This window comes from Dendropsophus ebraccatus, chromosome 1 (assembly GCF_027789765.1).
Source record: "Dendropsophus ebraccatus isolate aDenEbr1 chromosome 1, aDenEbr1.pat, whole genome shotgun sequence".
NCBI lineage: Eukaryota > Metazoa > Chordata > Amphibia > Anura > Hylidae > Dendropsophus > Dendropsophus ebraccatus.
The window spans coordinates 185,895,498-185,912,799 of record NC_091454.1 but is presented as its reverse complement, the minus strand read 5'-3'; the positions used below and the strand labels follow the sequence as shown (position 1 = coordinate 185,912,799).

General features: G+C 43.9%; 1 protein-coding gene across 1 annotated transcript in view; it reads right to left on the bottom strand.

The window, feature by feature from the left end:
• Positions 1–522: 522 nt before the first annotated feature.
• FAH (fumarylacetoacetate hydrolase) overlaps positions 523–17,302 on the bottom strand; it is a 30,029-nt gene continuing 13,249 nt past the window's right edge. The window contains exons 9-14 of the mRNA XM_069986739.1: positions 13,185–13,315; positions 12,937–13,012; positions 6,666–6,712; positions 5,145–5,246; positions 1,694–1,811; positions 523–740 (exon numbers count right to left, since the gene is read on the bottom strand). Of these exons, the coding sequence (XP_069842840.1) occupies positions 670–740; positions 1,694–1,811; positions 5,145–5,246; positions 6,666–6,712; positions 12,937–13,012; positions 13,185–13,315 (545 nt within the window). The 3' untranslated portion in view covers positions 523–669. The remainder of the gene's footprint in view (positions 741–1,693; positions 1,812–5,144; positions 5,247–6,665; positions 6,713–12,936; positions 13,013–13,184; positions 13,316–17,302) is intronic.

The window sequence follows — 17,302 nt, the reverse complement described above, 5'->3', positions numbered from 1 at the left end:
ATATCTGTCTTGGTGTGTGTATATATATATATATATATATATATATATATATATATATATATATATATATATACACACACCAATAGCATCACTTGGTCGTGAAAGGAGGGGGGGGGGGGCCCAAGTTGGCCTCTCGCACCAGGGCCCAGGAGACATTAGCTACGCCCCTGGGTAGCAGGCTCTGGAGAAGCGGTGTCATATTAGATGCCACCGAGATTTCCCATAATTAGCTAATTGTTCCCTTCTTTATACTGCCCGCATTATTTTTTTTTAATAATTTGAAATTTTTAAAGGATTTTGCGCTGGACTGCTCCAATCTCCATAGCCCCTTCATTATGATGACTTATTGGGGCCCTGTAAAAGGATAAGCAATCAATAAAGAATTTTGGAATACCCCTTTAAAAATCACATACATGTGATTCAAACAGCTGATGGGTGGCAAGATGTACTGTCATCTCTTGCATTAAATCAGCCTGTCTGAATCACATATGTGCCATAACAGAGGGATTTGCTGGATACCAGTAGAAAAAATGCTGTTTATTCCACATTGAAGACATATGGTTTGCAGAATGCTCCACAATGCTGCCAGGGTTTGTCAGCTGTCTATGTAAATTTATAGGAATACTGTAAACTCCTAATATAACAAAACAAGAAAAAAAGCACAGTCTTTTATTCTGCTGGTTGAATTGTTCCAGAACATTCCCCAAATCCAACTCGATAGCCTTCACCTTGGCAGTAACCTGTTGTAGCAAAATAGATGAGAAGTCATGAGCAGTGGAAAAGTATACAGTAATACCATGTTCTCAAACACAATCGGTTCTGGAAGGCAGTTCTGGTGTAAAAACCAATTAAATGTCTTTAATTGTTTTTTACACTCTGCGGGTCATATGTAAAGCGCCCAGCCCACAGAGTTAAAAGAGTAGCTCTAGGTAGCAGTGCATCTTGCACCAAAACTTACTGTACAGGAGCGGGGATTCCCATCATTGACATGCGCAAGTTCAAAATTTTTCTCTCTGCCTTTGCTGCGGGAAACACCCGTTTAGAGCAGGGATTCCAATCATTATGATCGAAATCCCCGCTCCTTTACAGGGTGTTCCCTGCAGCTGGGGCAGAGAAAAAGGCAGGAGCGGGTGGTTGATTGAATTTCCCATGCCATCCTTGCTTCTCTCAGCTGCGGGGAACAGAGCCTCCAGCCTGCCTCAGCTCACAACACCCTTCTCCAGGCCGCCAGTGCCCGTGTTCTGTCCCCGCCGGCTCTCTGCACCACTTACCCGGCAGCCGCTGGCTTACTCTTCCCCTTGCCACCGTTGCTAGCTCTCACAGCGACTGGTGACTGCTCCCCCGTCCTGCCCCAGCTGTCTGCACCTTTCTCCAGGCCACCGATGCCTGTGCTGGTGCAAAACAGCGGCGGTGATCCCTAAGGCATGGAGAGTCGGCAGCGCCAAGAGCCAGCAGTGGCAGCCAGGAGAAAAGAGAGCTGGCGGCTGCCGGGTGAGCGTTGCGCGGTGGGGGGAGGGGGCGGCTGGCATGAGCGCTAGTGGCCTAGAAAAGGGTGCTGTAAGCTAGGGCAGCCAGGAGGGGCTGCATTATCACATAGTTTTGCCCATTGGACATATATTTTCTAAGGTTGAAGTATAAGCCTAGTTTTACCAAAAATGCTAGTAACACACGCATATAATGTATATGACAGTACCTCTTAAGACTACAGTGTCTCCATCCCTCAAGAATGTTCGAGTCTGACCATTTCCAAGATCAATTGGCTTGGCCCCTCTCCAGGAAAGTTCTAACATGGAACCAAAACTTTCAGGATCCTGTAACGGAAAAAAATGAAAATATGTGCCATAAATTCAGACAAGTTTATTCAAAGAGGAATCCCCCGCCCCCGCTGTATGACGCGGCTCTATTGATTCTAATAAAGCCGCGTCATAGAGGGGAGGGAATTCCCTCCCACTGGGGGCGGGTCAGTCCACCTCCTGTGCCTCAGCTCCGGCCCGGGACCCGTGGATAGAACGGCGCCGTACACGGGATCCAGGCCGCGGTTCAAAGAATGGGCCGCGGCACCGGCTTCCCTGTTCTATCCCTGGATCTGATTAAAGAGGATGTACCTGATGGTACATTCTCTTTATGGGATACTCTGCTTTGGACAATACCTGTTTGTTAGGAGAAGGGTCCCCTGAAAGTAATCTCATCAAAAGGTGCGGTTTACACCCAGATTACCCATAAACACCCCCAGGTTACCTGTAATCTAATAGCAGTTACTAGCTGAGTTTTTTGCCCCAGCAACATCTACAATAAAGATGCAAAATGGCGCTCCTTCCCTTCTGAGCCCTGCTGTGTGCCCAGACAGTGGTTTATGCACAAATATGGGGTACTGTTTTTTCCTTCCCCCTGCTCCCTGGTGCTGCCACTCTGCAAGGTGCTGCCCTAACCACCAGACCACGGGTGCCAAGTGGTAAATACGGCCCTGTCGACTGGGATGATACACTCAATTACAAAAAAGAATAGACCGATATAGAAATGTCAGTTTTTTGCAAAAAACTGTGTGCAGTTATGTCTCAGAATGCATAAGACAGTGCGTAACCCCTTGTAGTGATAAGAGGGAACCTCAGTGATATGCATAGGACATCATTAGGATACGTGTTTTGCTTCTCATGGTCGGGCCTCCAGTTGGTACTTTTCAGCAGGATAATGCTCACCAACTACCAGGAAGGGTTTCCCTTGAAGGTCTTCCCCAGATTACTACATATCCTTTACCCTACTCTGTGCCAAAATTTAACACGAATCATGTATTTATGGTGAGCCAGATATGGCAACATACAAGTGTGCAGGATCTACAGGCCCAAAGGTAACTGTGAGCCACATGATGCCATACAGAACCTGTGTGCCTCCATGCCCAACCGTATCTCATCTTGTATCCAGACTATAGGCGCCCAACAGCGTACTAGTGTGGTGCTTTGAACGGTCACTTACTAAGTTGTTACTGGGGACGCCACTTCAGTGGTGGTTGGTTGGTTGTGTTGTACAGCTCAGCCAGGGATGGTATTGTTGTGACGCCAGTGCTAGTGCAGCACACAGGTGTGAAGTTGGTACCTGCTTTTAGGTTGTGGCTGGCTGCATCCCCCTGAAATGGTTGGTGACCTGCCGGGCTGTGATGGGTCCCTTGGGCTCTTGTCATGGTAGTCCTGAGTGGCAATTGACCCACCAGGACTATTGGTTCCGCCACCCACAGAAAGGGGAAGATTAACCCAAGGTGTGTAGCGGATGTGTATAGGTGCTGGTGCTGATGAAAAGATGACTAAGTCCCAGTTAAATAAATAGAACAGCTTTACTGTGCAGTCTCTGAACAATATAAACAATTTGACAGTAGATAGATAATCTTGGCATAGACTTTAGTGCTTCACTGGATCTGTGCTGTGGAGATACTTGAAAGAGAGATAGTTGTAGCAGTGCTTAAAGAGTTTAGAGTAGAGTGGAGCAGCATAGGAAAGAAGAGTTTGTCAAGGGAGTCCCAACCCAAAGTAGTACTGTGCTCTACCGGAACTTTAGAGAAGAATACTTGAGACTTGAGAGTGAAAGATACTTGTACCCGTGTTTAGACTGTGTCTAACCACCTTCTGCCCTCTAGTGTTGAGGTACTCATCCTAATAGGGTGATACAAGCCCCAGCCGTTGTAACCTTGGTGAAGCTAAGTGTCCGAGGTTCCCCGGTGTCACCTGCACTATGAGATAGGATACGTAGACTTCCTGGTAGGTTTGTCCTATCCAGGCTAGTTCCTCTGTGTTTCAGGATACTGTCCTGCACTTTGTAGAGTGGTTCTCAGGGTGGGTTAGAATGACCCCCGACTTTCTCCCTCTGTAGTGTCTAGCACTGCATCATGGATATAGTTGATAGACTAGGAAAGATGAATGTTTCTGGCTGGTACATACACGTGTCTTGACTCCCTAACAGAACTGGGCTGACCCGGACAGGGGTCCTGGCAGAGCCAGGCCCTGGCTTGGCTACAGCAGGGACGTCTGCTCTGTGTGTCCTCCTCCCATGAGAATCTGAGTAAGACTGACCCTACACTTCCTCACACCAAGTGACTACTTCCTACAGGGATGTGTAAAAGACCCTGTGGTGGAGAAGAATGTGTGCAAAGGAAAGAAGAGAAAGGATAGGCTAGAAAAGAGGAGTATCTCCATTGGTCAGAAACACAGAAAACCTTAACCCATTATAAACTACAGCTATATGCAATATGCTATGTGCAATATCTAGACATATACAACACTGACATCTAGTGGTGAAACAACAAAAGTACTTCATCCTCACTTAACCTGGATATGAAACTTTTGCTAACAGTGTGAATAAGACACACAAAAGACACCACACTAGAGCCTCCTTCCCATTGTACAGGTTTCCCAATAAACATATCCTTTTGATCTAATTTTTGTGCAGGTTTCCCCAATAAAGGTATCCTTTCAGTCTTTATAATAAGTGATCATCAATACATTTACAAATATTAAGTTTCATTTAATTCTAACAACTTGGTGAATTATTATTATTTATTTTTTTTGTCAGTGAGTGTCCTTGTAGCCAAACATCATCCTGAACAAAAGATCAGACTCCTGAATAGGGGAGCCCACTAATAACATACTTTATCTGGGTATTTAGCCAGATGACTCTTTTAACTAAACCCTTTACTGTTTTTTTGTTTAGGGGTTCTCACATTGTATGGTCGTCTCTCCATTCGCACATCGCCAAAACCTCTGTAACCTCGCAGTGACATTATACTGACTGAATTGTTGCATAACAAAGAGCATTGTCTCCTGTTAAGTTGTATTGTTTATAATATAATTAGCCCAAGTTAATTGTCCTGCCTGATGAACAGCTGCAAAGGACTTGGACTTCCCGTCTATTTATTCATAATAAACATAAAAAAATAAAGGGAGTATATTGCACAACCCCTGTTGACTTCCTTAAAAATAAAATTGCGACAGGTATGCCATCATCGCCAAATATCAGACGTCATGGCCGGTGGCCGTAGTCAATGACAGCCGCAAAATCCTGTAGTGTGAACATAGCCTATGTGTCATTTTAGGAATTCGCCAACTCGTTTTCCAGAGCGGGGGCTTTATCTATGACTCTAGATAAGTGTTCAGACTTACCGGTCCACTTATAGTTCCGGAAGCCAAAAGATCTCCAGGGCGGACATTGCAGCCTGTCACGGTGTGATGGGCCAGTTGCTGCTTCATAGTCCAATACATGTACTGAAAAAAAAGTGTCTTTAATCAACAGATGAATCAGCCTCTAGTCAGCTAATGGGCTCAAGGGAATCAATATTACCTAAGCTGTGTAATAGAAAAAATTATATGGCTAATAGGAGCTATACAGATAGTCTGACTAGAATAGATTTTCATGTATGTTCTCTAAATAAAAAAAAATAATGTATCAATATAGTTATAGGTGTTACATAGTATGTATATCTACAAGCATTAAAAAAATCTGTATTTTAAAGAAGTACACAGGAGAAATAGAGACACACATCCCATGTATTTGACTCCCTGATGAACTTTAAGTTTACTATATTGTTCTTGCATTGCTTTAATTATATATATTTTTTTACTTTGCTGATGTGCCAGTACACCCACATGATCAATATAGCCAATCGCTGGCTTCAGGGGTAATATCTAGATGTATGACCCAAGACCAGTAGGGTCAGTGATTGGCTTCATCTGTCATGTGGATGCACAGACATGTCATTACTGCAGTAAAGTGAGAAGTGGTGACTGAAGTTGTGATTACAGCTCTGAATCAAAGAGATACTAATTCTCCTTGAGGAGAGCATCATAAAGACATATGGAGACTTACAGGCCATTCAAGCTCCACTGGGAATTATTAGACAAAAGATATGCAAAGTAGCTCTTTTATATCACCTTGTCAAGGAGACTTTCCTTTCAAGTTAGTATTTTCCACCAAAAAAGTTACATTCGTCTTTGATCACCATTTACATTAGGATTTCTGAAGCTTTCCTGTCACCAGACAGCAGTGCACCGTTGGGAATTTAGATGACAATGAAACAGTTTGGCCTAAATTATGAAGTCACATATGTAATAGATAATGGAGAAGCTACACATGAATGGAGAAAAATACATAAAATAACTTAAAGGGGTACTTCTAGTTTAAAAAACAAAATCAAGTCTTCCTGTACTTATCAGCTGCTGCATACTTTGTAGGAAGTGGTGTATTCTTTCCAGTCTGACACAGTGCTCTCTGCTGCCACCTCTGTCCTTGTCATGAATTGTCCACAGCAGTAGCAAATCCCCATAGAAAACATCTCCTGCTCTGAACAGTTCCTGATACAAACAGAGGTGGCAGCAGAGAGCATCATATCAGACTGGAAAGAATACACCACTTCCTTCAGGACATACAGCAGCGGATAGGAACTGAAGTGCTTGATATTTTTAAATATAAGTAATTGACAAATCTGTATAACTTCCTGACACCAGTCGATTTCAAAATATTTTTTTCTCCAGAGCACCCCTTTAAAATTAGTATAAAGGCCGTGAAGCAAAGTGACCTATTTTTCCTGTCTATGTGAAATGATGTAGAGAATTAGACAGACGGGGTTAGAAGCAGAGGTGACAGTGCACATGATAATGGCATCATAAACCATATGAATTGCTTACTTTGAAGTTAGATCTGCATATAGTGGCCGGCTCCTTCATTCCATCCCCTGTACAGAAAATTACACTGTTGTTGCAGGTTAGTTGTAAATAACAGAATATAAACAGAATAACAGAAAATGGTGTATATTGTAGTATACCATACATAACACAGCAGGAAGTTCTCTGGGCCGTCGTCAGAAATGTCAGGGCCCCCTACAGTGTAATTGGTCAGGGCTCCTGGAGGGGGATTGGTGTTGAAGTATTTAGAGCAGGGATGGGGAACCTTGGCTCTCTAGCTGTTGCAATACTACAACTCCCATCATGCCTGGACAGCCAAAGCTTTACTTTCCGACTGCGATATCTCTGCAACGGAGCCGGTCCAGGAGTGGGACTTTGTGCACAGGGTAAGTATAAGGGTCTCCACTGGGGGGTCGGCCAGGCTCGCCCCTGGCACGGGGGGGGGGGGGGGGGTGTCGGACTAGGGGCAGGTCCTCTTTAAAAGTAAAGTTTTAATGTACAGTATTATGTTAAATCTAAAATAAATGAAAGAAAATTAAAATTGATGCTTAGGCTAAGGCTACAATTCCCGGTTGCATGACTTAGAACCTTCATGATGCACTGCCCTTTACTCAATGGCTATTTTCCCACTTTGTTAAAATATCATTGGAAGTCTGCTGTCTTGTTAAACAGATAATCTATATCATAAAAATCAAAGTCTGTCTGTCTGTCTGTCCTTCTGTCTGTCTGTCTGTCCTTCTGTCTGTCTGTCCTCTATAGACTTCCAAACGCCTGAACCGTTTGACCCCAAATTTGGCACACAGATACATTGGGTACCCGGGAAGGTTATTGCGAAGGTCCCGTCCCCGCCAGATGTACAGGAGGGAAGGGGGAGGGGAAAGAGAGGCGCCCCATAGAGATGAATGGGAAAATCTCCTCACTGCACACACAGGTGATATAATTAGCTGCAGCAGACACGGCAGTTGGAGCCTTAGCAACCAATAGGATTACTGCTTTCATTTTCACAGGAAGCAATGGTTGCTAGGGAAGCTGCCTCACAACATCCACAGTAATAACTGGTAGACCCCCTACTCCATCTATACAGTACATGTATACAGGGCCCCCTACTCCATCTATACAGTACATGTATATACAGGACCCCCTACTCCATCTATACAGTACATGTATATACAGGGCCCCCTACTCCATCTATACAGTACATGTATATACAGGGCCCCCTACTCCATCTATACAGTACATGTATATACAGGACCCCCTACTCCATCTATACAGTACATGTATATACAGGGCCCCCTACTCCATCCATACAGTACATGTATATACAGGGCACAACAGGTATACCAAACTGTGACTGGGTAACACTGCCACACCAGACCTGACCAATACCGCCACACTGTGACTGGGTAACACTGCCATACCAGACCTGACCAATACCGCCACACTGTGACTGGGTACCACTGCCATACCAGACCTGACCAATACCGCCACACTGTGACTGGATAACACTGCCACACCAGACCTGACCAATACCACCATACTGTGACTGGATAACACTGTCATACAAGACCTGACCAATACCGCCATACTGTGACTGGATAACACTGCCACACCAGACCTGACCAATACCGCCATACTGTGACTGGATAACACTGTCATACCAGACCTGACCAATACCGCCATGCTGTGACTGGATAATACCGCCACACCAGACCTGATCAATACCGCTATACTATGCTGGATAACACTGTCATACCAGACCTAACCAATAACGCCATACTGTGACTGGATAACACTGCCATTACCAGACCTGACCAATACCGCCATACTGTGCTGGATAACACTGTCATACCAGACCTGACCAATACCGCCATACTGTGACTGGATAACACTGCCATACCAGACCTGACCAATGCCGGCAAACTGTGACTGGGTAACACCGCCACACCAGACCTGACCAATACCGCCATACTGTGACTGGATAACACCATCATATCAGACCTGACCAATACTGCCATACTGTGACTGGATAACACCGCTATACCAGACCTGACCAATACCACCATACCATGACTGGATAACACCGCCACACCAGACCTGACCAATACCGCCATACTGTGACTGGATAACACCGCCATACCAGACATGACCAATACCGACACACTGTGACTGAATAACACTGCCATACGGGTAAATACAACCCTGCAGGTATAAAGGACACTACAGGTATACAGGACCCCAAAACTATACACTACAGGTGCACGGGACCTCCACAAAACTATATACTACAGGTATACAGGACCCCAAACTTTACACTACAGGTATACAGGACCCCAAAACTATATACTACAGGTATACAGGACCTCCACCAACTATATACTACAGGTATACAGGACCCCAAACTATACACTACAGGTATACAGGATCCCAAAACTATACACTACAGGTATACAGGAACTCCACCAACTATATACTACAGGTATATAGGACCCCAAACTATACACTTTAGGTATACAGGACCTCAAAACTATACACTACAGGTATACAGGACCTACACCAACTCTATAATACAGGTATACAGCACCTTCACCAACTCTATACTACAAGTGTACAGGACCCCAAATATACTACAGGTATACAGGAACTCCACCAGCTATATACTACAGGTATATAGGACCCCAAACTATACACTACAGGTATACAGGACCTCCACCAACTCTATACTATAGTTATACAGGACCCTCAAATTATTTACTACAGGTATACAGGACCCCCTAACTATATACTACAGGTATACAAGACCTCCACCAATTATACACTACAGGTATCCAGGACCCTCAAACTATAAACTACAGGTATACAAGACCTCCACCAACTATACATTACAGGTATACAGCACCAACTATATACTACAGGTATACAGGACCCCCGAACTATACAGTACAGGTATACAGGAACTTCACCAACTGTACACTGCAGGTATACAGGACCTCCCTCAACTATACACTCTAGGTATACAGCCCCCCCCCAAATACACACTACAGGTATACAGGACCCCCCCCAACTATACACTATAGGTATACAGACCCCCCAACTATGCACTACAGATATGCGAGACCCCTAAAAACTATACATTGTGGGTATACAGAATCCCTCCAACTATGAACTACAGGTATACACTAATTCCACTGATTAACTCAGATGAAACAATACCTTTAGCTTGGCCTCCTGGGCACCTTAGAACAAATCTAATTAACACACTGACACTTTATACCCGGGCAGCGCCGGGTACATTTTCTAGTCTATATAATAAAAATCAAAGTCTGTCTGTCTGTCTGTCCTTCTGCCTGTCTGTCTGTCCTCTATAGACTTCCAAAAACCTGAACCGTTTGACCCCAAAATATGGCACACAGATACATTGGGTGCCCGGGAAGGTTATTGCGAAGGTCCCGTCTCCGCCAGATGTACAGGAGGGGAGGGGGAGGGGAAAGAGAGGCGCCCCATAGACATGAATGGGAAAATCTCCTCACTAATCACACAGGTGAAATAATTAGCTGCAGCAGACACGGCAGTTGGAGCCTTAACAACCAATAGGATTACTGCTTTCATTTTCCCAGGGAGCAATGGTTGCTAGGGCAGCTGCCTCACAACATCCACAGTAATAACTGGTAGACCCCCTACTCCATCTATACAGTATATGTATATACAGGGCACTACAGGTATACCAAACTGTGACTGGGTAACACTGCCACACCAGACCTGACCAATACCGCCATACTGTGACTGGATAACACCCCCATACCAGACCTGACCAATACCGCCATACTGTGACTGGATAACACTGTCATACCAGACCTGACCAATACCACCATACTGTGACTGGATAAAACCACCACACCAGACCTGACCAATACCGCCATACTGTGACTGGATAACACTGCCACACCAGACCTGACCAATACCGCCATACTGTGACTGGATAACACTGTCATACCAGACCTGACCAATACCGCCATACTGTGACTGGATAACACTGTCATATAAGACCTGACCAATACCGCCATACTGTGAATGGATAACCACGCCACACTAGACCTGACCAATACCGCTATACTGTGCTGGATAACGCTGTCATACCAGACCTGACCAATACCACCATACTGTGACTGGATAACACTGCCATACCAGACCTGACCAATACCGCCATACTGTGCTGGATAACACTGTCATACCAGACCTGACCAATACCGCCATACTGTGACTGGATAACACTGCCATACCAGACCTTACCAATACCGGCAAACTGTGGCTGGGTAACACCGCCACACCAGACCTGACCAATACCGCCATACTGTGACTGGATAACACCATCATATCAGACCTGACCAATACTGCCATACTGTGACTGGATAACACCGCTATACCAGACCTGACCAATACCACCATACCGTGACTGGATAACACCGCCACACCAGACCTGACCAATACCGCCATACTGTGACTGGATAACACCGCCATACCAGACATGACCAATACCGACACACTGTGACTGAATAACACTGCCATACGGGTAAATACAACCCTGCAGGTATACAGGACCCCAAAACTAAACACTACAGGTGCACGGGACCTCCACAAAACTACATACTACAGGTATACAGGACCCCAAACTTTACACTACAGGTATACAGGACCCCAAAACTATATACTACAGGTATACAGGACCTCCACCAACTATACACTTCAGGTAAACAGGACCTCCACCAACTATATACTACAGGTATACAGGACCCCAAACTATACACTACAGGTATACAGGACCCCAAAACTATACACTACAGGTATACAGGAACTCCACCAACTATATACTACAGGTATATAGGACCCCAAACTATACACTACAGGTATACAGGACCTCAAAACTATACACTACAGGTATACAGGACCTACACCAACTCTATAATACAGGTATACAGCACCTTCACCAACTCTATACTACAAGTATACAGGACCCCAAATATACTACAGGTATACAGGAACTCCACCAGCTATATACTACAGTTATATAGGACCCCAAACTATACACTACAGGTATACAGGACCTCCACCAACTCTATACTATAGTTATACACGACCCTCAAACTATTTACTACAGGTATACAGGACCCCCTAACTATATACTACAGGTATACAAGACCTCCACCAATTATACACTACAGGTATCCAGGACCCTCAAACTATTAACTACAGGTATACAAGACCTCCACCAGCTATACATTACAGGTATACAGCACCAACTATATACTACAGGTATACAGGACTCCCGAACTATACAGTACAGGTATACAGGATCTTCACCAACTGTACACTGCAGGTATACAGGACCTCCCTCAACTATACACTACAGGTATACAGCCCCCCCAAATACACACTACAGGTATACAGGCCCCCCCAACTATACACTATAGGTATACAGCCCCCCCAATTATGCACTACAGATATGCGAGACCCCTAAAAACTATACATTGTGGGTATACAGAACCCCTCCAACTATGCACTACAGGTATACACTAATTCCACTGATTAACTCAGATGAAACAATACCTTTAGCTTGGCCTCCTGGGCACCTTAGAACAAATCTAATTAACACACTGACACTTTATACCCGGGCAGCACCGGGTACATTTTCTAGTAAATAATAATAATCATGATCTATTTTTTTTTTATATTTCCCAGTGATGGCCGCCAGGGGGAGCTCCAGCAGGAATACTACTGGTAAGAGCAACCTGAAATACGGCTGCTGAAAAAAAGAGGCTGTCCCTGCTCAACTACTGTGACATCATCACCTCCCTTCTCTTTTCACAGGGGAACAAAGAGGGAAAAGGTTATATTATATGCATTGCTGTGTAGTGCTGGCATGCATTACATTCACTACGTTACTGACACGCACTACTTGCCAAAATTTCTCATCACCTATATCACTTTCACAGACTTTTTTTCCCCGATATGGATCAATACATTTTGAGAGGCTTTAGAAAAACTCACATTTGAGTTCAGATTTTTCTGGATCTATATGACTAAATCAGTAAACTACATACACATGAAGAGTGCTGCCTGCCCACCTTGGATGTCAACACTTTTAAGCTCTATACATGCAGATGATAGGCAAAGAAAGAACGTATAACTACAGATGTAGACACCTCAGAATAAACCTCCATCTGTTTCTCAACACCCACGTGGATCAATAATGCAGAATCATTAGTAAAATGCAATTTACCTTGCAGGCAGACAGACAAGTTAATATTGAATGTGTAATTACTCCTATCCCGGAGATATGGCAGCGGTGCCGGATCCTGCAAATAGATGATAGACACAAATCAATGGATGAAGAGCAACGGGAAGCGGGCGACATCCTGACTCACAGAGCTCATAGAAGAAAGCGTGTTGTTTGGGCGACTTCTATACATGTTTATAGGTCACTAAAAAGAGTTACAGATATCATTCACATGGATATCAGCTACTCACCTGCACTGGATTTGGCAGTACAAAAGGCATAAGGGCATCCATAGGCACCACCCATGGTGAGATAGTGGTTGAAAAGTTTTTGCTCAAGAAAGGACCAAGAGGAACATATTCCCATTTCTGGATGTCTCGGGCTAATCATATGGAGAGGGACAAAAAGCAACTGGTTAGTCAGTGCAATAAGATTTAGGGCTGATTTATATCCTGTGGACATAATAGAGATGAGCATAACACGAGAATGTTCAAGGCCGTCCAAACCTGGAAGTCTTTGCATTCAATTACTGGTGCCTGAAGAAGTTGGTTGCAGCCCTAGGGAATCCTACAAAATATGAAATCACCAATAGGCCATAGGGTTGCATCCAACTTCTCCAGCCACTGGTAAATTCAGAGACTTACGGGTTCGGACAGACTTAGGCATGATCAAATTGTGCGTATCTCTACTTTACATACATAGGGGGGAGATATATCAAATTGGCTCAGTTGCCCCTAGCAACCAATCGGATTCCACCTTTCATTCCTTACAGACTCTTTGAAAAATAAAAGGTGGAATCTGATTGGTTGCTAGGGGCAACTGAGCCAGTTTCACTTTACACCACGTTTGATAAATCTCCCCTATAATGTTTAAGTATTGGTTTTAATGGGATTGTCTTAATACAAGCATTGATAACATATGAAGTGTATTTTCAGATGTTTCGTTCAATCCTATCGCCACAGGTGTAGAGACTCAAACCCCAACCAACGCAGTCTGCCTTTACTAACAATTGTTCTTAGAAACACTGGTCTTGTGCCTGGTAATGTAATAGGATTCCACAATGAGTGGTATTATTGGTAAGTGGAAGCATTTCAGAACCATGGTGACTCCACCATGACCTGTAATGTTACAGAGCAGAGTCACCAAGGGCATAAAAGTCTCCAGCGCTCTAGTGACTCAATAACTGAAGAGAACGAACCTCATGTGGCATCTTATTATCTGGCCGTAAAGTCTGGTGGAGGTGGGATAATACTCGTTTGACATGTCCCCAACTAACATATCTAAGACATATCAAGTGTTTTTTTTTTCCTGACAGTGCCCATTTAATGCTTCAGCATACCAAGACATGTTGGATAACTATATGCTTTCCACCCTGTGGGAATGTCTTGGAACATTTTAATGAACTATAAAGCTGCTATAACTGGAAAGGGGGTGTGGGGGGACCAACTCTATATTAACAAACTACAGTATACCTACAAAAAAAAAAGCCCCAAAAAAGGATAACTAAACCACCAAAATACTGTATGTGAACATGGCCTCATGCCTAGAAATGTAGAATCTGATGTCCTAAAAGCTCCTGTAGCAGTAATGTGTAGGGGTCCTAATACATTTTCCAATATGGTGCATCATAGGCCATCAATATCTGATCTTTGCCACTACAACGGCCTTTCTTCTCAGATACTACTTTATAGGCAGCTCACCATAATATTGCTGCTACTTGCAGAAATAACAGTAATTTACTAAGAAACAGCTTATGATTTTCTAATATTATCACAGATAGATGGGTTTTAAAGATCAGTCATTAATAGGGATGAGCGAACTTTTGAAAAGTTCGGTTCGGTTCGATCCGGCGAACTTTTGTGAAGTTCGGATTCGTACGAACCAAACTAAAACAAAACTTTGCTATAACGGCTGAATAATTGCAGCTACAATAGTGGGAGTCTGACAGCCTTGGAGTGGTGACCTGGGAATCCTCGCTGATGATGTTGTTCAGCGCACTTTCCAGAACACGGACGAGTGGGATGATGTTGTTGATCCCATAGCCATGCCTGCTCACAAACAGAGTCGCGTCCTCAAAAGGGATCAACAATTGGCAGGACATGTTCGAAGAAACCTGTGCACTATGAGGTTTATCACATGTGCCATACAAGGTGTATGACTCATGACTCAGGACTCGGGGACAGTGATGGGACTTTTTTGGACAGTTTTTTTTTTTTTGGTTGCGCCTATTATTTTTTTAAGCTTTATTGTAAAGATATAAACTGAGATTTTCACTTAATAAAGTAGATCAGCTTAAACACTGAAGTTGCTTCTGTGTCTTGGTTGATACTCACAGACAGCTGTCACATTACATTTTTGATTAGGCAGCACCCAGGTATATCTGAGGAGACTAATTTAAAGTCTCACCCTAACAGGGGTGACGTCACACATCTTGATATTCTCAGAAAACCAGGAGTAATAATCCCTTGTATCCTGGTCTATTCTGTGATTTTATTTGTTGTTGTTCTTATTTTAACTAGATTCGTTCCGAACTTTCTCAAAGTTCGGTTCGGTGACGAACCAAAATTTTTGTAAAGTTTGTAACGAATCTGGTTCGTTACGGTTCAGTTCGCTCATCCCTAGTCATTACAATGTAAGCAAAAGTGTGCAGCGCTGTTTTCATTTGCACTTGTTTTCCATGATTAGCTGCAGTATATAAAGAAGTCACACAGCACCACCTATTGGTAAGAATGAGGTATCGTCACTAATCAAAAAAACTAATTGTATCATATTTAGCCAAAGTCAATATAAGGCCAGTTTCACACATACAGTATTGCAGCTGATTTCCCTCTACCAGTCCAGCAGAGAAAGCCGCTTCGATACTCCTTCTTGTCATTATCTATGGCTTTACATAGTCGCCACAGAATGAAAAGCCCCTTCACCCACCGCTACCAAGCTAATACATTACCTGGCCTGGCTCCTGCTTGCTTCTTGGAGTCCCAGCTTCCTAATGTCCCGCTCCACCAATTCTACATAAAACCATAGAAAATGACAAGAAAGAGTATCGCAGCAGATTTAGCTGTGGAACTCGGAGCGCAAAATCAGCTGCAATACTGTATTTGCGAAACTGGCCTAATTGTAGATCATATATATCATGTGAATGAATGCTAAATGTTTAAATCTAGTGCTTACTATTGATAACAAGTACACAGACCTCAGCATAATAAGCTTCCCATTGTTCAACCTGATGTAAAAAATCTCACACAACATTGTTGGGTGCGTTGAAGAATATTAAATACTAAGACTTTAATGGAAACCTGATGGGGGAAAAATAGAACCACAAGTTGTAGGTAAAATAGTTGCAGAACTATCATGACAATCACCACAGTTAAAGAAATACAACTCCCAGCATGCCACTATAGCCGTAGGCTGTGAAGGCATGCTGGGAGTTGAAGTATTCCAACAGCTTGAGGGAACACCGATGTAGAGGATAAATCTGCAGATAATTGTCATTTCTGATCAGTATCTGATCCTGTGAGATATCAGGTGTGCACTAGGGATGGTCCGAACCTGCCGAGGTGCGGGTTCGTATGAACCCGAACGCTCAGCAGCAGATTCCCGCTGTCTGCCCGCTCCGTGAAGCGGGCGGATACAGCGGGAGTAACGCCTGGAAAACTGGGATACAGCCTATGGCTGTGGCTGTATCCCAGTTTTCCAGGCGGTCCTCCCACTGGATCCGCCCGCTCCACGGAGCGGGCAGACAGCGGGAATCATTACCGAGGGTTTGGGTTCGTACGAACCCGAACCGAACTCGGTTCGGACCATCCCTAGTGTGCACCATAAACTTCGGTATGACCCAAACTGGCATTTATGTGAAACTGGCCTTATGCTGCTTTCACATGAGCCATATTGTGGCTACACTGGTCCAACTGGAGGAAAGAAGGGAAAGGGGGGACATGATCGAATCCTTTAAGTATGTTAAAGGACTAAATAAGGTTCAGGAGGGAAGTGTTTTTAGTAAAAAAAAATGAACTCAAGAACAAGAGGAGGTTGGAGGTTAGCTAGGGAAAAGATCAGAAGTAAGTGAGACAATATTACTTTACTGAAACAGTAGTAGCTGCTTGGAACAACTTCCAGCAGATGTGGTTGGTAAATCTACAATAACAAAATTTAAACCTTCCTGGGATAAACATATATATTTCCTAAGATAACAAGAAGGGAAATACTAATAGGGCAGACTAGATGGACCCAGTGGTCTTTTTCTGCCGACAATCTTATATGTTTCTATGTAACTCAAGCATGCTGGTGTCCATCCGAACCCGAGCGCGTAGCATTTGATTAGCGGTGGCCACAGAAGTTGGATACAACCCTAATGCTGCCTGGAAAAAAA